The sequence below is a fragment of the Mustela nivalis genome (assembly GCF_964662115.1).
Source record: "Mustela nivalis genome assembly, chromosome: 8".
NCBI lineage: Eukaryota > Metazoa > Chordata > Mammalia > Carnivora > Mustelidae > Mustela > Mustela nivalis.
Window position 1 is genome coordinate 115,966,877 of NC_139027.1, and position 20,596 is coordinate 115,987,472.

Sequence of the window (20,596 nt, forward strand, 5' to 3'; positions counted from 1 at the left end):
CTCTGCTCGGCAGGGAGCCTGCTTCCTCCTCTCTCTCTCTCTGCCTACTTGTAATCTCTCTCTGTCAAATAAATAAATAAAATCTTTAAAAAAAAAAAAAAAGATTATATGCCAGAAAACTCTGCAAACACTCACAAGGCAAGATGTTTACATATCGATTTTTTTCCTTGTTTTCCTCCTTGGAGGCAGCTTCACAGGTGGCTTGGATAGGACAAGCAGGGAGAGCCTAAAAGGTTAAGAGAAATTAAAGGAAGTTACTAACAGGGCTAAACACCAAACATGCAAAATGCTGCACCATCCCCCGATCTGACAGCAAGTTTCTACCCTAACTTGGGGGACAAAGATGGGCTTAGGTGAACACCTGCAGCCTAACACAGAAGAGTGCACCTCTCCTCTAAACAGCCTGCAAGCTCCTTAAGAGTTTAACGCCAAGAATCTGCAGGGGGGAGAATGCCCTGTTACTGTAAGCGCAGCATACTCTTTATATGATTACTGTGTGGTTAGGGACCTGTTTTAATGCTCGGTCAAAATGGACCACCCCTGTAAACAGGAATGGGGACATAACTGAAGGGATGGCCATGTTAACCAACATGTAAAGATGAGAAACATCTCAGAGTGAACCACACAGGAGGGGTCTGAATGGTCAGCTGAGTTAGGCCCTCTCTAGGGACCTGAAGGGAATGACAGCCCAGCTTTGAGCATCACGGGGCAAGGAAGCAAGGATGGGCAGGTGGGTGGGAAGACATTCACATGGACGCAGCAGTTAGGAAGCAGAGGATTTGAGTGAGTTGACATTGAACCTGCAGTAGTTTTGGAGCAAATGTAAATTAGCTAGTAGTGGGAAGTGTGTGGATAAAAATAACTGGTCTGACATGAGATAGTCTGGACTGTATGAACTTAAAATCTGTTAAACTTTCTAGGACCCCATTTTCTCATCTTTAAAACTGGGTTAATATCTGCCACATAAGAAGTAATTACCAAAATCTCAAGTCTAGCATAGAACAAGCATTCAATAAATTGGTTTTATAGAAGTGGGAAGCTAAGCTTTACTATTTGAACGACTTTCCTCTTATGTGTTCCATATATTCAAAATTTAAAAAGCAAGGAAGGAAATAGTTCAAACTTCCAACCTAGACAACCTTTCTGACAAGTAATTTGGAAATATGTTTTATGAACCTTAAAACTATCCATGCTTTGACCTAGCAACTCAGCTTTTGAGAATCTAGGCTAAAGAAATAAAAATCTCTTTGTTCACATTATTTACTTTATTGTTATTTGGAAGATTCCAAAACTGAAAACAACCTTAGTATTCAGCAGTAGGGGAACAGTTAAGTAAGTTATGATTCATGTATTACTTTTCATTTGTTTTTTTTTCAATAGATATAGATTAGTACCTATTAGGCACCAGGATAAATACAGAGCAAACAGTGGTGAATTAATCATATACACAGTTCTTGTTCTCAAGGACAATACAAACTTGTGAATGAAAGACATTAAACAAACAAAACATATGAATTACATACCATGAAAAATACAAGGAAAGAATAGAATGCTATTACAGAAAGTATCAGAAAGCCTAAGGTAGAAGTATAAGAAAGCCTAAGCCTAAGCCAAATTTAGATTAAGGGTAGGTCTCTATGAGGAAAAAGGAGTGTGAAAAATAATATTCTAGGCAATGAGACCAGCATCTATGACCCAGAGGCAGGAGAAGGCCTGGCTGTGTGAGTTAACTGAAAGGTCAGTGAGAGTATGTATTACATAGACAATGTGGGTGGTGGGGATGGCAAGAGGAAGAGGACGAAAAGGGCCAGGCAAGGTTAGATCACACAAGTCCATGTAGGTCCCTGAACAGTGACTGAATTTTATTTTAAGTACATGAGGAAACCATTAAAGGTTTTTCAACTGCAATCCAGTTTACATGTTAAAGAATCACTCTGGCTGCTATGTGGAAAAGTGACCAGGAGGAAGGTGAGCATAGGAACATGGAAGGAGGATGGTATAAGGAAAAGATGCATCTGACATACATTCCGGAGTTAAAGCTGGAATGAAGGGAAGGTGGGTTGGGGAAAGAGACAGGAATAAAGGATAACTCTCAGGTGCCTACCTTTGATAATCAAAAAAATATATTAAATAAAAGAAAAGCCAGTCTAAAAGCAACTTATTTTTTCAGATAGATGCAAAAGCTTTAAGAAGGGAGCAAATACACTTCCTGGGAACTAGCAAGATCATGGTAGGAGAAATTAAAGTGGAAGAACCTAACAGGAATCGGATCTCACAGTCTGTCTGCCTTCAGTTACTCAAGAGAGTTTCCTTTCAGAGTTAAGACGCTGCCAGTTCTGCATGTCACTATACTGAGAAAGCAATTCCTTGGACCCTATGCTGCCAATACATAAAGGGGAAAAGAGAGTTTCCTGGGCTGGACTCTAATACATAGAACAGAGACGTTACTTAAGACTGGAACCTCCCAGTTCACCTTTGGTTTGCCTTCTTCCAGACTAGCTAGATTTCCACAGGTTTCTACCCTGGTACAGGGAAGAATGAGATACAAGTTTTTAATGCCCTCATGACTAAGCCAGAGGCTTTCTTCCATGTACACCCTTGTCTAAAATGATGTAGAACAGAAGGAGTGACAGCAAGACTCTTGAAAATAGTCCTCAGGGGTCAGTTTTGACTATGACCATACCTCATAATTCCTATCAGCATTCCTAGCTCCCCACAATCATTATGAAGAAAAACTAGGGTCTCCAGCCAGGCTGAAACCCCTAACAGGAAAGTCAGGAAGCAACAAGAGCCACTGTTGTTGGCAAGAGAAAACAAAGGGCCTCCCTAGAGAACCTGGTGTTACATGCAAAGGGTCAGACTGAACAGCCTACGGCAGGGATGAAAACAAGGTGAACCCTACCTACTCTTTTAGTTTCTGCTCTGAAAAACCTAGCTCACAGAGCTAGGCACAAGCAGCTGACCCAGAAGGCTACCAGATTGTTAAAATCCCTAGAAACACTAGGAGGCATCAAAGACCATTTCATTCCTTGCTTAAGCCTTTACTAGGGACAAGGCTATATATGAATTTTTATTTTTTTTAATATGTCAAGTTTTAAAAAAAATTCTTTTTCAATTTTTACATTTTTTTTTTAAAAAAGGATATCCATTGTACAACTTAACTTAGAAGTTCTCTTGGGGCCTTTTCTCTTCATATCCTTTTTTTTCCCCTCCCACAACTTAGAATTCCATGTTACCATCACCTTGCTTTATCTCTATTCCATACATTTTGTATTCTCAAACAATATATGTATTTCTTTATCAGTCTATTTTTGGAATCATAATCAAATGGTGACTTTTTTTTCTTGCCCAACATTATATTCTGAAGATTCCCTCAGGCTGTTACAGGTAGCCAAAGTTCATTCACTTCAACTACTCTGAAGCACTCCATTTTGAGACCATACCAACATTTATTTATCCATTCTTCTACTGATGAATATATGGGTTGTTTACAGTTAATAATTCTGCCTTGAATACTAATTTTATGTGTTTTCTCATGCACATGTACAAGCGTTTCAAGTATTAGAATCTCTAACCTCACCAAGTAAGGCCAGACTGTTCTTAGAGACAGTCTTACCAATTTACACTCCCCCCAGCAATACTAAGTGTTCCAGTTGTTCTGGATCTTCACCAACATTTGCTACTGTCAGACTTTAAATTTATCAAATATAGGCTTAATTTACATTTCTCTGATTTTTAATGAGGTTCACCATCTTTCCAGAGTTTACTGGTCAACAGGGTTCCCTCTTCTGTGAGGTACCTAGTCAAGGGTACCTAGTCAAGGGTACCTCACAGAAGAGGGAACTGGATTGCTTATTTTCTTATTAATCTGTAATTTTTCATTCTAGATACTCATCCTTTGTTGTATAAGTGTTACAAATATATTTTACTAAGCTTGTGGCCTGCCCTTTCATTTGCTTTGTCATATTTATGGACAGAGTTTTGCATTATAAGGTAGCCAAGTTGACTGATCTTCCCCTTTATCAACATTTTAAACCTTAAGAAAGCCTTTTTTGCTGTGAGATCATAAGCATTTGTTCCTCCATTACTGTCTCTGCTTCAATGTTTTGTCTTTTAAATTTCAGTATCTATACCAACTGGGACCTATTTTTTGTTTGGTTTGAACCAAGAATTCAATTTCATTTCTTCCCAAAGGGCTACCCAAATGTCCCAGCACTACTCATTGTAAAGACCATCCTTTCCCCCACCAAAACTGCCATGGCATTTCTGCCATAAAATAGGTTTCCACTCACACATGAATCTGCTTTGGGGCTATTTTGTTCCAGTGGTCAATCCATCTATTCCAGTGCCAATACAAAACTGTCTTAATTTTATAATAATTCTTTATATCTGGTAAGGCAGGTCTCCTCACCTTGTTCTTCTTCTTCAGGAATGTCTTGACTATTCTTGAATCTTTTCTCCTCCATATAAATTTTAGAATCAGCTTGTCAAGTTCCACAAAAAACCTGTTGGGATTTTTATTGGAATTGCATTGAATCTATATATCAGTTTGGGGAGAATTGACATCTTTACAATATTGAGCCTTCTAATCAATCCACTGATCTTAACTCTTCACTAGTTTAGAATTTTTCTTTAATGTCTTCAAACATTTTTATAATTTTCTCCAAAGATTTTGCAAATATTTTGTTAAATTTATTCCTAAGTACTCTACATTTTGGATGCTATTGTAAATGGCATCTTTTAAAAATTATTATCATTTTTCTGATTGTGGCTTGTGTACAGAAATGCATTAATTTTTTATCTTGTTTTTGTATCTATCAACCTTGCTAAAGTAACTTACTAATTCTAATAATATATCTGATGAGTATTTGAATTTCTTCAAGGACAATATTCTCCTCTGAAAAAAATGCTTATTTTGTTTCTTCTTCTCCAAACCTTAATACCTTTCATTTCTCTTCTTGCCTCATTGTGCTGCCAAAGATCTCCAGTACAGTGCTGAGTCTCATTCTTTTCTCAATCTGAATCCCCCCGCAAACACTCTAACTGGAGAGTCATCAGTGTCTGAGCACTCTACCATAATGGGCAACCTGCTTCCTTTTAAGGTAGTTCATCACATCTCAGAAAGTTCTGTTTAGAAGGACTCAAAACCTAGACACACATATCTTTTGTATTTCCCTTGTTCTGACTAGTGGGAAAACCCAGAGATCAGCTGGAGCCTTCTCTGTCCCTTGGAAACCCATTAACCCTCAATTCCTTGGACTACTGAATTCTGACACAGTTCCTGCTGATTCCCATAGGCCTTCGGCTCTGATTCATCTATTTCGAGACAACTCATCAATGTAGAGGCTATTCTGCCTCCACCTCACTCAGATGCCACACAGCTCCGGTCCCCAGATTACACACACACGCTTCTCCACCTGGAAGGCAGCAGTAAGTGGTCTCTACAAGGACGCAGACTTGCAGCAGGGAGGGTGTCACATCTTGAAATTCACAGATTTGGATTATCTCACTGGCTCCACTCTTTCTTCTCTGTCACCTATCCCCTTTCTCCCAGGAGATAACTACATTTTGCTTTTTTAAAAAAACAAACAAAAAATACCTTGAATACTTTAGGGATCTCAATAGGTGGCTTTTTAAAGTGTTTCTTTTAGATAAATTCAATGTTTCTACAACAAAAGCTGGTCAATAAAAAAAATTCTAGCTTGGGGCTCAGTGGGTTAAAGCCTCTGCCTTCGGTTCAGGTCATGATCCCAGGCTCCTGGGACTGAGCCCCGCATCGAGCCTGCTTCCCTCTCTCTCTCTCTCTGCCTACTTGTGATCTCTGTCTGCCAAATAAATAAATAAAATTAAAAAAAAAATTCTAGCTTATAACTCTAGGGTGAAGGCCATCACCTAGAACTTTCAACCATGGGGGGGCTTCATGGAAATGCTGCACACTCTCCTTTTAGCCTGTCAAACATCTGAAAACAGCTGTCATGTCTTATGCATATTATTCCTTCAGCTGTTCACCTCCATAATCCAATTTTTCTCCAGAACAATTTCCCATTTAGCAAAACTCAAGCTGGGGACACCAACTCTTTATTCTACATGCTATATATCAATTAAAGTACAGTAGGTATTGTGCTAAAGCTAAAGTCTGTTAGTTTCATTTATCATATTAAGAAACTGTTTTGTAAAATGTTATGAAAAGAATATGCTTATTATAAAAGAAAAGTCAAATAATTCAGTAAAAAGTCAAAGTTCTCTACCATGTTTCTTACGTCTTTTAACCCTCTTGTAGAAAGCCACTGTTCATAGCTCCAGAAGTTAAAAAGTATTTTTGGGGGGCACCTGACTGGCTCAGTCCGTTGAGGATGTGACTCTCGATCTTGGGGTTGTGAATTCAAGCCCCATGTTAGGTGTAGAGATTACTTAAAAAATAAAATCTTTAAAAAAAAAGTATATTTTTAAATGGGGATTATGCCAATGTATAGTCCTCTGCAATGTCTTTTCTCACAGAACAGTGACTTAGAAATCTAGGTTCAGGCATTTATTTTAATGATAGTATAAAATTTCATAATGGATACAAGAAATCATTTAGCTAATCTGCTATTTGATAGATATTTGCTTTTCATTTTACTTTCTTTGCTACTATAAATAATGCTGTAATGAACAACCTGCAGGAACACATACTTGGTTTTGTGTCAGAGTCCCAGAAGTTAGGTCAGATAGTATAACCATATGAAATCTGACTGATATTGCCAAATCATCCTTCCAGTGCTATACCAACTTAAACTTGCTCTACCTGTGCATAAGAACATCTATATTCACAAGTCTCTGCCCATACTTGATACCAATCTTCTTAAATTTTCAAAACTAACAGGCCCAAAATAATGGTTAGTTTTAATCTGGATCTCCTTGATTACTTCATGTAGTTCAGCTTTTTATAGGTTTATAGACCATTTGCTTTCTTCTGAGAACTATTAATTTTTCTACTGCAACGTTCAAAGTTCCCTACCATGTTTAGTTTTGTCTCACAGGTCTGTAGCATCTCTTTATGCTTTATGAAAGTTTCTCTTTCTACCTGTGGCAAACAGTTTCTCCCAGTTGGCCACTTCTTTTTTTTTTTTTAAGATTTTGTTTATTTATTCGAGAGCATGCAAGCAAGCACAAGTTGGGGGTGGGGTGGGGAGAGCAGAGGGAGAGGGGAGGAGCAGGCTCCCCACTGACTAAGCAGGGAGCCCAATGTGCGGCTCGACCTCAGGACCATGATATCGTGACCTGAACCAAGGGCAGATGCTTTACTGACTGAGCCACCCAGGCACCCAACTGGCTACTTTTTTATGGTGTCACTTTTCATAGGAATATATAATATTTTAATGTATTTATTATCTTCCAATATATTCCACTGTGCCTTCTGATTCTTGTGTTTTGCTTAAAATAGGCTTCCTCACCCCATGATTATAAACGTATTATTCTGGTAGACACAAACTGGTGTGTTTGCCCTAAGTGTTGCTGTTGTCTTCCCTGCCAGGGCTGGACACAGGCACAGTTGCACCTGAGCCACACTGTGCCAATCCAGATTCTCAGGACTGTGAAACCAAGAAAACATAGAGACTTCCTTAGAGGGCCCCAGAGCCAGCAGGATAGGGCCTGTTCTGCCCAAGGTTTGGTAGTCTACCTCAGCTTTTGATTCTGTCAGCTTCTCCAAAGTCTTCCCAATTAATGATTTGGGGTTTTCTGTTTGTTTGTTTCTTAATATGCTTGAGTTTTTTTTTTCCTTTAATTTATTTGACAAGAGAGAGATCACAAGTAGGCAGGCAGAGAGGGGGCGGGGGAAGCAAGTTCCTTGCTGAGTAGAGAGCCTGATGTGGGGCTTGATCCTAGGACCCTGAGATCATGACAAAAGCCAAAGGCAGAAGCTTAACTCACTGAGCCACCCAAGCGCCCCTACTTCTTTAAAAAAAAAAAAAAAAAAAAAAAAGACCTTTAACTGACTTAGCAGTTTCCTATCAGAGAGGGGTTGTGACTGAGAGACTGAGGGGAGAAATGTGGGTGTTGTGAGCCTGATTACTGGGTTCAGATAAAGGGAAAGGAATTGCCAACCAGTTTTCAGGACGGGAAAGGGCAAGTCACTCCTAGTTCACAACTGCACTCAGTCACTTTAGTTACTGCTTCCAGTTGCCTGGGGTATGTTTGAGCTTGTGGGATAAAGAGGGAGGGGAAGTCCAATTAAAAGGAGATGAGGAATGCTGAAATCAAGGGGTAGTGCAATTCTGACAAAATCAGATAATGAAATAAGGAAAAGTCCAGCTCTGATATCAAATGTTTATCTCCAAAGACAGCACAAAACTTAGGCCCTTTCTGACTGTGCCATGTGTTTTGTTGAACCAAATATTAAGATTTCAGTATCTTGCTGGATGCTGAACGAAATGCCAGTGGGACACCTATGTTTCCTAGGCTACTCATGTGAAAGCCAGGGTCTTAAGTGAGATGACAAAGGTGCTGAAACAGAGGAGCTGGAGAAACCAACTGTTAATCCCCTCTAGTATGCTCTCTACTGCACCCTGCTTTCATGAGAAAGACAACTGCCCCGTGACTCCGCTCTCATCGCTCATGGACAATCACGACGCAAGCACAACACAATGTGGAGGTTAAAATACATAAACAAAAAGAAAAGCAAAGAGCTGATACTTGGAGGAAACTGCTCCTGCAGAATTCCTTTCTTTGAGCTGGATCATCAAAAATCGTAGGAACAGTTGTTGATACAGATTTTGGAGATCTTAGACCAAGTAGGGAAGAGCATCATTTTTGGGTAAGGCCAAATTTCTAGTTTGGTATGGTTAACTGAACTTCTGCACGTAGTATAACAGCTCAGAAGCCTGGCCACAATACGGCAGGCTAGGCTGGCCAATGGAAACCTGGCTGAATGCTAAAGTCAGCTAGGTAACCATGAAAAGCCGAAAGCCCCTGGCACAAAGTGGGGGATTATCAGAGCTACCGGGGTTCCAAGAGGTTCAATCTTCCTGCTGACACCTTCACTGTGTCCCTGATGGGATCCACCAAGCGTGCCTTGCCAGAGAAGGCACACATGTGAGGAAAGCACTAGAATCTTTCAGAAGTGCTTCAGTGACTGTCTTCACCAGAGTGCGATGCTCATGGAAAGGACTGGCTTCAAAATGAGACTCAGAGGCCAGAGTCTCCAGGGCCCAGACATCTCTAGTTGTGGATAAGTCACTGGGAAGCTCCCAATAATAGGAATGGGAGGCAGCCAGCACAGGTGAACTAAGGGGACCTGACTGGACTGTCAAGCTAGAGAAAGGGCCCGTTTGCATCCAACCGCCAACGTGGTCAGTTCATGACCCAGAACCCTTTAATGTTAGGCATGTGAAAGGAAGAACTTCACATAACATCAACACTAATATACCAGGAACTTTCTCTTCATCTTCTCCTAAGAATTTACACCACTGACCATGGTAATTCCACTGGGTAAAGGAAAATACACTTTTGGGGATCTAGCAGGTTCTGGCCTTAAGCTACCTAATCCCTGGGAACCTAGAATGCCACTATTCTATGCTAGTTAGAATGGAGCCTTTGCAGACCAGGTAACAGAAAGAGTTTTGGCCCAAACCGCACTTATATTAGGAAATACCTACTTTCCCAATGTATAGTTGGAACAGCTATCTACAGCCAGTGGCAGAATACTCACACTGGTCTCTTATCCCAATGGATAAGAAGGACCATTAAAATAGCAAGAGCAAATGCAAGCTGAAGCAGTAATCTCTTTACCAAAAGGCTAAGAGGAGTTACAGAGATCCTGAGTCTCTAGGTGAGTTATAGAAGTGCTACAGAAGACTATAAGTTGCAGAATGAGACAGTACATTTACATGTGTGAGTTTAGTGATGGTATGAAGCGAGTGCTCAATGACTTCCAGCATTAACTATTCTGATGCCTCCTACCACCACCTCCCCACATGCAAGCTACAAAAGAAACTAGCATAAGAGACCGACAGTGTTTAAGGATGTCAGTGGATTATAATATATGAATCACACAGAACTGCGGATTTATAGGTGCTTTTCCAGACGCGCTCTCCTTTCCTACAGATTGACATAACCACTGGTACCTGGAATATAGCTACTGATTAATAGCTATATCTTTTTCCTTTATAGTGCACGAAGACTACAAGAAGCAGTTCCCATTCTCATGGCAGGAGCAGCCTGAGTGATAAATCATCTTGACATCTATCTGATGTGATCTGGTTCATCAGGATTTTGTCGGTTTCACAGGCCACCACCCTTGATGCCATACTGATGGCATCAAGCTGACAGGACTTGAAAAGCAGGAATATATGTATGTTAGATGTACATGTTAGACATAAAAATAAAAACAGAGTGGCCTGCCACTTCTGCCAAGTTTTCTGAAAGTCAAAGGCCTATGGCATGTCAGGATATCCCCTCCAGCATAAAAGACATGCTGCTGCTCCTTGTCCATTCCCCCCCAATCCCCTAGGAAGGACTGATGCTTGTTGACCCATTTTTGGATTTTGAAGACAGCATATAACTCATGCTGGTGTCCTACTCTGACTCATTTATTGACTGATCTGAAAGAGAAGGCTCTCTAGTTAACCCAGGCCACAGAGAAATAGGCTCTGGTTGATCTTGTGGGGCCCTAGGTGTCTGTGCTTAAGGCTAAGCAGGAAAATCATAATGCAAAACATTAGGATTTGGAGACAAAACCATGATCCTGTCAGCAAGATCATGTTCTTAGCTTAGCACTGGGCTCTGAAAGAGACTATATGCCTGACTGTGGGTCACAAGATATGCAAGTGACTTCAACTGCCCATCATCAATTAAGTATCACATGATTCCATAAGCCACAAATGTGGACATATCCAGCAGAATTCAACCCCTAGATGTAAGTAATGTGTACAGGACACTTGCCACATAGCCACTCCTTCAACAGACACAGAATTCCAATGATATCAACAGTTAATGGAAGAAAAAAGTCCAGCCTGGTACACAAATGGCTCTGTGAGATGTACTGGCCCACTCTAGAAGTAGACGGCTATGGGGTAATCTACTTAAGGGATGACTCTGAATGAATATAAAAGAGAAGTCCTTCCAGGAAACAGAACTTCAAGCAAGGTATCACACTACCTCACTGGAGGTCAGGATCTAAGCCGATCCCTGGATGGTGGATAACTGGAACAAGAAAGACAGGATATATTTATGCTCCATGTGTATGCTCACCAGACAGCACTCATTGTTAAAAATCCAGGAGATGTTGCTCAGCCTTCCTTCACTGTCCCAGCGCTGGCCCAATGAGTCCATGAACATAGTGGCCGTGGTAACATAGCAATGGGGCTCTCACCATAATATTTGTTTCTATTTGCCTACCATGCCTCCAGGAATACCACGTCCATCCAGGGGTTTACCGGAATGCTTTACCTCAGGCAATATTCCTCTAAACAACTCACTTTACAGAAAAAGAAGTTTGGCCTGGGGTCACATCCCCTATTACCCAGAAGCAGTGGGCACTACAGATTATGAAAACAGCAGAGTGCCTATTGGGGACCTAGCTCTGGTGATAAGGCTGGTATATTATCTTGGGGAATGAGGTAAATGTTTCAATGAATAATGAGCATTAAATGGTGTCATTTTTCCAATAACCAAAAAATGAGTCCAAGTTATTTCATTAACTCTTTCCTAGTAAATGGTGTCCTGCTTTAACTCTTGCTTTCTTTTTTTATCTATTCTCCACTTTGTAGCTAGTGATTTTCTCAGAGTGCAAATCTGACCTTATCACTCTCTTACTCCCCTAAGCCCTTCAGTGATGGGAACAGATATGAGGGGTGACTCACCTACCCAATAACTATTCCTTCCTTCCTCTTTGCTACTATGGCTCCCATTCTGTAGAGTTGTTTGCCTATCCCCTACATGACACAGGAATAATCCATACTGATCTGAGTCAGTTGCGGTAAACTTATTTTTCTCTTGCTTGGGGCTGATTTAAGAAGGAGTTTGCAACAAGGGAAGTCTTCAGAACCTTTTGGGAAAGTTTTCCTCCCTGTTAAGGAGACACACAGGAAGAAACAGTCATCCTTTTCCCACTGAGCCTTGTTATAACTCCATGTAGCACTAAGAACTGAGGAAGCCATTTTGGCAACAAGAGGGGAGCCAGTCTAAGAGATAAAGTTGACACATGGCTGAGTAGATATAAAGGAAACTGAGAGATTAATAATATTTTTTTCCAAAATATAAATCTGGTTGGTCCATGGCTTTTCATTTCATTCATGATAATCTACAACATCTACAGTCTGGCCCAGTCTTCCTCCATGGTTTCCTCTCTTGCTACCTCCCCAAACCTTTGCCTTTAAGCCACATGTAGCCCTTTTTTGGTTTGTCAAATGTGCCCTTCTCTTACCCACCCTCACTAGTGATAGTTTGGCTCCTGCTACTTCCAGTGCCTGGAACATTCCCCACTCTCCTTTACCAATGCCCTTGCCTATGATTAGGTCTCAATTAAAACATACTATCTTCAAGGAAGTTCTGAACTGGGATCAGAACTACTGGGCTGGTCATACCAACTGGTAGATTCAAAACATGTTTAGCTTCTTTAGGGAATTATTAAAAGCAAAACAAAACAAAACAAAAAACTACCCCACATGAGGCCTGTGCTTGATCATTCTTCCATGATCCTCATTTCTATACTCATTTACACCTACTGTCTGTACTTATGATTCTGGGACCCGTTTCAGACCCCAAAATGCCACATGTTAATATAGACTCCTACAACTATGCACCAGTCCTTCATGTCCTATATTGCTGTCTGAACTTAAACAGTTATTTTCGCTCTTGTTTAGGGGAATTTCCCTACTAGGTGGCAAGTTCCCTGAGTGTAGAGACTGGATCTGTTTTTGCTCCCCAGCAAATCTCTGGCACCTAGCACGTATTAGATGCTTGGTAAGTATTTATTAAAAAAAGTAACAGATGCGATGATGAATGGATGGATGGATGGGTAGATGAGAGAGTTAAGACAAATCTTATTTCATTTCCTATCTATGATCACATAGGAAAGGAGTCTAGTAGAAAATTTCTCACCTTTTAACCCATTAGAAAACCTGTTTTCTACCCCATGACTGAAAAGGCCTGACCTTTGGTCTGCCTTCCTCCCTGCCAACACGCCAGCCTCAGCAAAGAACTCACGTTGAATTCCTCTCTGAAGAGCTTATTGTCATCAGCCATTCTCCGGTTAATCTCCTCTTCCAGCTTGTCCACGGGCAGGGGTGGATACTTCCTGTTGGTGCTTGGGGACCTGGCCAGAAGTGGCACGCTCTGGGGTTCTGCAGTATACAAGTGGGGAGGTTGGTCAGGTGCTCTGGAGACCAAACTGGGGATTCTACCTCATGTACCAGGCCACCAAGGACTAGGTCTGCTTTCTTCAAGTCTTCCCCCTATCCCTTGTATGATGGGGAAACCTTTATTTCTTGATTTTCTTCTCCACAAAGGTTCCCCATGTCATGAAGGGGTGCCTTACCCACATCCTCAGTGCGACCATTGGATAAGCGGAAAGAATTGGAATGGCTCCCAGCTTGCTTGTATTTCTTAAACCTATAGAGAAAATGTTCATAGTGAAAAAGTAAGCACAGAGTCAAGAGACTCCAATCACTGGCCTTATATTTCCACATATCAATTCAGCTTCCTAAACCTCCTTTACCAAATAAAGATGTTCTTTTAGAGAGGGGTCCTGCACATGCTGAGGCAGCTCCATTTCATGGTGACCCAGTGCCTCTGGATGCTCCTGCTCATCCTAAGCACACTAGAATCCAACCCAGGTGCCATAACAGTATATTCTGGCTTTGTAGGGCTCCTCTGTGTGGCTCCAAGTGCAGGACTCACTGGAGATGACCACCACACCAGGTGGGGAGGGGCTAAGTGGGCAGAATACAGTGGAGAGGAGATAAGAATGATCCTATCAGACAAAATCCTGGTATTTCCCCAATGTAGTCAGGAAGAAGCCGAGAGCTTCAGACTAGGTGGACACAGGTCTGGCTACAAGTCTCCTGCAGAAAAGGGGAGACTTATGACAAACTGGAGGGGTGCACAAGGTTCCCCTCTCTTTATCCCTGCAAAACAACAGAGGGAGCACAGAGCAGCTTAAACCAAAGATAAGGGTAGGGTTAATCCTAATCAGCCAGGGCAGTAACTTCAGCAGGAAAACGACAAATGCACCTTCCTTTTCTCTCCCTTGGGGTTCCCCCTCCTTGTTTTTTTCTCCCTGTGGGAACAGTAATATCTAGAGGACCCTGAAGGAAGAAAGGGGAACTCTGTAATTCACATAGTTCAGTTTAGTGCACTAGGGTAAGGGATCCTAGATCCTAGGTTTGTCCCAAACTTCCCCCAACTAGAAATAGAATAGGTCTCTATTTACCACATCATCTCCAATCGGGTACTGTTAGGGGTTGCTTCAGCAGGGCTAGATCTAAGGGTCTTAAATCATCCAACCCAACACAAACTATACAGCTTTTCCTTCAACCTCAAACCACCACCCTGGGCTTGAGGTTAAACTGGAGTTGGGGAACTGAATTTGGGCAGATGGAAGCAAACCGGGGGTGGAGGGGCCTAGGTCTTGAGGAAAGGTATGTAGAGCTTTTAAACTGTTCCTATGTAGAATTTTAATCTTATTATTATAGAACATTCCTCTCTATTCTATTTACTGTCCTTATCCTACTATCTTCTGGACCGTGTGGGCTTAATGAGACTCTGGTGTACTGAAAAAGAATCCGAGAGAGTGCAGAAGCTTTAGAATTCTCACTTTAGCATTTAACATGCTCACCTTAACATGTACAGAACTATGATAATGAACACAATCACTAGCAGAGAGGACAGGGCCACCATCACTGCAATAATTGGCGTCTCATCTGAAATTGAGAGAACAAAACATATTATTACCATTGTGTGCAATGGAGGGCTCAAGTCAGCTGCTCAGGGAAACACCCAGATAAGGAAGATGGGCTCATTCCATGCTTCTGTAACTTTCAGGGCATAGACAGAGTGAGTGAGAGAGAGAACATTTCCCACAGCTACCGCAGGGCCAGTGTGGGTGGAATGGGAGGGAAAAGGTCGGGAAAGGAACCTAGAGTGACGTGCCTATCCCATCTCCGACTTGTACATCTATTTACTCTCTTTCCCTGGATTAGAATAAAAACCCTCTGAATGTTTCTTTCAAAGCCACAGAGCCTAAAACAGTGCTTCGCACATAAAAAATACTCAAATATTTGAAAGCACAAACACATCAATCCTGATGGCAGGCTGGGTGTACAGGGCCAACAATGTGCTCTGTCCCAGGCTCAATGAGCTCCATCTAGAGAAGGATGGGAGAGAAAGGAAAAAGGACTATTTTCCTATCGTAAACGCAAATACTTTCCTGGCACAGAGAACAGTGTTCCTGATTAAAGCAGGGAGACATTATTAGATCCTTAAGCACTATGTATCTAAAATGCTGGGTACTCTTTTCTACCTCTTTCCACAGCCACCTTTACCAGGAGCCCGACTATAGCAACATCTGGCTTGGAGACAGAATGACTCCTCCCTTCATTCCACAGGGCCCTGCTTCCTATCCACCCAATACTTAGCCTCCTTTCTCATGGCGGCTGACCAGGTGCTGACTGATCTTCCTCCAATCCCACATCCCCATCATGAACCATACAACCAATATGAGTGTATAACTATCTTTACCATTTCCCCTTCTGCTAAAAGGGAGAGCATGTCCCTCCCATCTAAAGGTCAATCCTGTCACATATGGTCTGGATTACATCCATTACTGTCACCTCAACAACTTGTCTTCTTGACCAGTAACTATGTGCCAGGCACTGCTCCAGACTCTCGGAACAGAGAAACGAGTAAGCAGACAAGTGACCTGTAGGAAGCACTGGCACACTATTCAGAACAAGTAAACATACAATTTCAGACAGGGACAAGTGCTTTGAAGAAAAGACGAGTAACGGGATAGAGACTGATGGGTTGGAAGGAGTTATTTTAGAGTAGTTCGGGCAGGTCTGAAGTGCTTACACTGAGCAGAGGTCTGAATAATGTGTAGACATAACCCATGCGAAAATCTGGGCAAGGAACTTTCTAGGCACAGGAATAGCAAGCATAATACCCCTTAGCAGCTTGGAGAGTTCAAGAAATAGCACAAAGGCCAGTTTTAGTACCGGATGTGACTGGAGGGGTGGGCAGGAATCTGAAGACTTGGGGCTTTGTACGCCATGGTAAGCAGTGTGGATTTAATTTTGAACGTGAAGAGAAGCACTATGTGATTGGAGGAGTCTGAAAAGGGCAGAAATATCACTGGATTTATATTCTTTTAAAAGATCAGCTAGTTAAACTGACTCATAAGCAGTAGTCATGAGGTGGGAAGTAATCCAGCAGAATATGGTGTCACAAAAGCCAAGAAAAGAGTTTTTCAAGGAGGAAGTAATCAATCAGATACTACAAAAGACTAGGTAGGTGAGTTTCACAGAGAAGTGAAATTGGATTTGATAAGACAACAGGTAAGACTGTTTTACGAGTGGTCTCAGTTGAGTAGTCAGTGAAGCAGCATAAATGGGAGTGAAATAAAGATGGAAAGAGAAGACAGTGAGATATCAACTCTTCATTTGAAGTGAGGACTTCTACCATAAAGAGGTGCAGAGAGAATGAACAGCAACTGGAGGGACATGTGGGATGGAGGTTTTGGTTTTTTTTTTTTTTTTTTTTTTTTTTTTGAGATGGGAGGTATTATACCTTGTTTCTTCTTCTTCTTCTTTTAGATTTTATTTATTTGACAGAGAGAAGAGAGCAAGCACACAAGCAGGGGGAGTAACAGAGGGAGAGAGAGAAGCAGGCTCTCTGCTGAGCAGGGAACCCTAAGCACGGCTCGATCCCAAGACTCTGGGATCATGACCTGAGCCAAAGGCAGACAACCTACTGAGCCACCCAGGCACCCCACCATGCTTCTTTGTTGATGGCAATTTTCAAACACACCCTGGTATGCAGCTGTCATCTGAAAATGAGCATTCAAACTACTCCCTCCTCTTTGAAGAACTTTCATTTCTTGGTTTCCACAACAAAGAATGTTTCTGATTTTCTTTCTATCTCTTGGCTGCTCCGTCTCATTTTAATCTCCCTAGCTGTTCCTCTCTAACACAAGGTCTCTAAAAGTCTGACTTCCTCAGGGCTCTGTCCCTAGCACTCTTCTCTGCACTCCAGCTGATCAGACAGATGGCTGTAAGTGCAAATGATGCACTAGCAATTCCCACATCTGCACTGCCTGATCAGATCTTTCTTTTGAGCCTATATGTCACCCCCACTTAAATTTCAGAAGCAATGCAAACCTTCCATGTCTAAAGCCTTCCCCTCACCATTCAGTAGAGAACACTACCATGCACCCTGCTAGCCAAGGAAAAAATGTGGATATCCCCATGATTTCCTCTTACTTATCATCTATATTCAATTCAGCTGCAAGTAATATGTTTTAGGGCTAAAATCAATGCCTCCAATTTGTCTGCCTTTTTCTATTCTGTTGCCAACACTGTAGCCTCAATCCCTATACTCTCTCATCTGGATCACAGTAACCCTCTACCACTGCTGATTCTTTCTCCACAAACCAGGCAGAGTGGTCTCTAAGAAAGCAAGCCAGATCATGTTCCTCTCTTATAAAACCTTTTAGTTCCCAAGCCTTTAGAATGAAATCTAATCCCCTTACACAAGCCTAGAACAACCTCCCCACCAGCCCCTGCTCACCCTATCTCCTGCTATGCTTTCCTTGCTCACTCCATTTTGACCACTGGCACCCTTCATGCGGAGTTCATTTCTTCCTTAGGCCTTCAAACATGTTATGCCTTTCTGCTTTACATAGCCTCCCTCCATTCTTTGCCTAGCTACCTCCTAGTCATCCAGTTCTCATTTCCAGTGTTACTCTTCCCAAAGAGGTCTCTTCTGACTTCCTACAACTAAATTACGATCCTAAGTTTTAGTTTCCTTAGTGCTAAAATAAGTTATGTGAAGGTTAAATGAGATCATCCACGTGAAGTTTTTGGTGCAGTAAGCAACACACATTATGTACTCACAGTCAGTATTGGCTATTATCTTCCCTGTTATTCTCATAAGGCACAGTTATTGCCCTTGGTAATACCTCCCACACTTTATAATTATATATTTATTTGAGTAGAGTTGATTAAGAAATGTCCCTCCTTTATACCATAAATTCCACAAGGGCAAGAATTACATATCTGCTTTGTTTCTCACCATATACCTAAAATCCAGACAAAATTTCTCACACATTTGGCATTAAACAAATACTAGACTAATGATTTATCACTAAATAGGTCTCTGTTAAATGCCAATCACAAAGTACACCAGGCATTAAAAGAAGGTAATTAGGGCGCCTGGGTGGCTCAGTGGGTTAAGCCACTGCCTTCGGCTCAGGTCATGATCTCAGGGTCCTGGGATCGAGGCCCGCATCGGGCTCTCTGCTCAGTGGGGAGCCTGCTTCCTCCTCTCTCTCTGCCTGCCTCTCTGCCTACTTGTGATCTCTCTCTGTCAAATAAATAAATAAAATCTTAAAAGAAAAGAAAAGAAAAGAAAAGAAACTAGTTTCTATTGCCCACCTAACTTCCCTGAGGCCTCTGGCATTATCCTTCTAAAACAAAATTCTGACCATGTCACTTCCTTCCTTCCCATCACCAGGAGACACCCTGACCCTTGAGCTTACTGTATTATCAGGTCCATTATGCAGACAGGCTAGCTCTGGCCACTCTCCACTTCATGTGCTTCAATTGTGCACAGTTCCTCAAATACTTGACTTGCTCTCCCATGTCTCCTTGCTTTCAGCCTTTCCGGTGGCTCCTCATTTTTCGCAGTCACTGTATTAATTTAAAATACCCGAAGTTCACCTCCATGCGTCCTTCCCACTCTCCAGGCACGAGTCTTTACGTTCCCTTGCAGCACTTTATGTGGTATAGCCAAATAACATGTAGCTGAGTGGACTTTGATCAGCATCAAAGTCCTGTTCACAGGACTGTTCATCAGACCTGTTCATCAAAACCTGTTCACAGGTTTCTTCCATGAGACAGGGAATAATTTCTTTTCTTTCTGTATTCCTTAGCATCTAACACGTAGGTACTGAATGAATATATAACTAAAGGTACTTAGGGAAAGCCATGGAGTTCACAATAATAATGTCATTTACTGCGATGATCAAAAAATACTTCTTTAGAAAGCCAGGCGGAGCAGGTGATCTGATTTGAGAGCTGAGAAACCTGAATGAGCCTATGAGATTCAAAAGAATGCTTATCCTGCCTGGTTCTAGAACTCTGTAGTTCAAGAACTCCTTCAGAAATGTTTAGAGGATACTCTTTCCAGACTTAAAACAAACAAACAAAATTAAAAAACCAGGATGCCTGGGTGGCTCAGTTAGTTAAACATCTGCCTTTGGCTCAGGTCATGATCCTGGGGTCCTGGGATTGAGCCCTGTGTCAGGCTCCCTGCTCGGTGAGAAGCCTGTTTCTCCCTCTCCCTCTACCCACTCATGCTTACTCTAGCTCACTCTCTCTCTCAAATAAATATATAATATCTTTAAAAAAAAAAAGGTACAGTGCAGGAGAACAGCTAAATGTTTATAGTCATAGTGGAACGGTTGCAAGATGACCCTGCCCTGGGAGCTGTCTCGCACAAAGGCTCCAGGAGGCAAGGAGTGTCCCTGTGTCTGTGAGTCCCAACTGACCAGCTAAGATTCCCAACTTCCTTAGTCTCCCATCAACAGGAACTGTAACAGAGTGGTGGGATGGCAGGAGTAGCAATGTGATAGCCAGCTCCTGCTGAGCAACTGCCACCGGCTGACCCAGCAGTAGGCCAAGCACTTTATATGTGTTACTTCTTTCTCAAAAATAACCCTATGACAGAAACTATGTTCCAATCAATAGTGAAAAGAGGCACAGGGAAGTCAGATATCTACCTCACCCTGCTGGTAAGAGGTAACAGTCAACTCACGAACTGAGATGGTCTAGCCTGAGTCCAGGGATTTTAACCACTGCATACACAGCTTGTCCAAATACTCCACAATGCCACTCACTCCCCAGCCTTAATACATATATCAAGACTATTCAAGAGCATTTTCTTACACAGGAAAACCTCTGAATAGATGAGAGTATGCATCACTATCCTGCTCTAACTTCATGAAAATAGGAAGTAGATGTTACAGATTCCCCTTTAAGACCATTCCCCTAGCTGCTGGGAGGGTTAGTGTTTTAACAATTCTTATTAAGTCCTTTCCCAGGAAGTATCCTTGGCCTAAGAGTAGCCTGGCCCAGGGGAAAGCCCCTGCAACCCCCATTCCAACTCCAGAGCTTTCTGCAGGACTGACTAAGGCCTTTGCTGCCCTTGCTCTGATCATGTGGCATCTCATGTCATCTCCCTCAGTACTAGTGCCTTCAGTGCTTTGCAGGTGCTATGGAGAGAGAAAGTACTCTCCCCTAAACCAGAGTCTGTTCTCTCTACAACAAAACTAATAAAACTGAGATGTAAAATTAGTGAAGACTGAAGAAAAACTGGAGAGTGCACTCATGACCACTGATTT

The 20,596-nt window shown here is 41.9% G+C and overlaps 1 protein-coding gene across 4 annotated transcripts in view; it reads right to left on the minus strand.

The window, feature by feature from the left end:
• PTPRA (protein tyrosine phosphatase receptor type A) overlaps nt 1-20,596 on the minus strand; it is a 143,196-nt gene that overhangs the window by 30,999 nt on the left and 91,601 nt on the right. For 2 of the 4 annotated variants that reach the window (XM_082744555.1, XM_082744554.1), the window contains 5 exons: nt 14,816-14,900; nt 13,517-13,590; nt 13,186-13,322; nt 4,412-4,505; nt 136-226 (listed from right to left, as the gene is read on the minus strand). In XM_082744555.1, coding sequence (XP_082600681.1) covers nt 136-226; nt 4,412-4,505; nt 13,186-13,322; nt 13,517-13,537 — 343 coding nt within the window. In that variant the 5' untranslated portion in view covers nt 13,538-13,590; nt 14,816-14,900. The remainder of the gene's footprint in view (nt 1-135; nt 227-4,411; nt 4,506-13,185; nt 13,323-13,516; nt 13,591-14,815; nt 14,901-20,596) is intronic. The other 2 variants (XM_082744553.1, XM_082744552.1) reach the window with 1 other exon arrangement.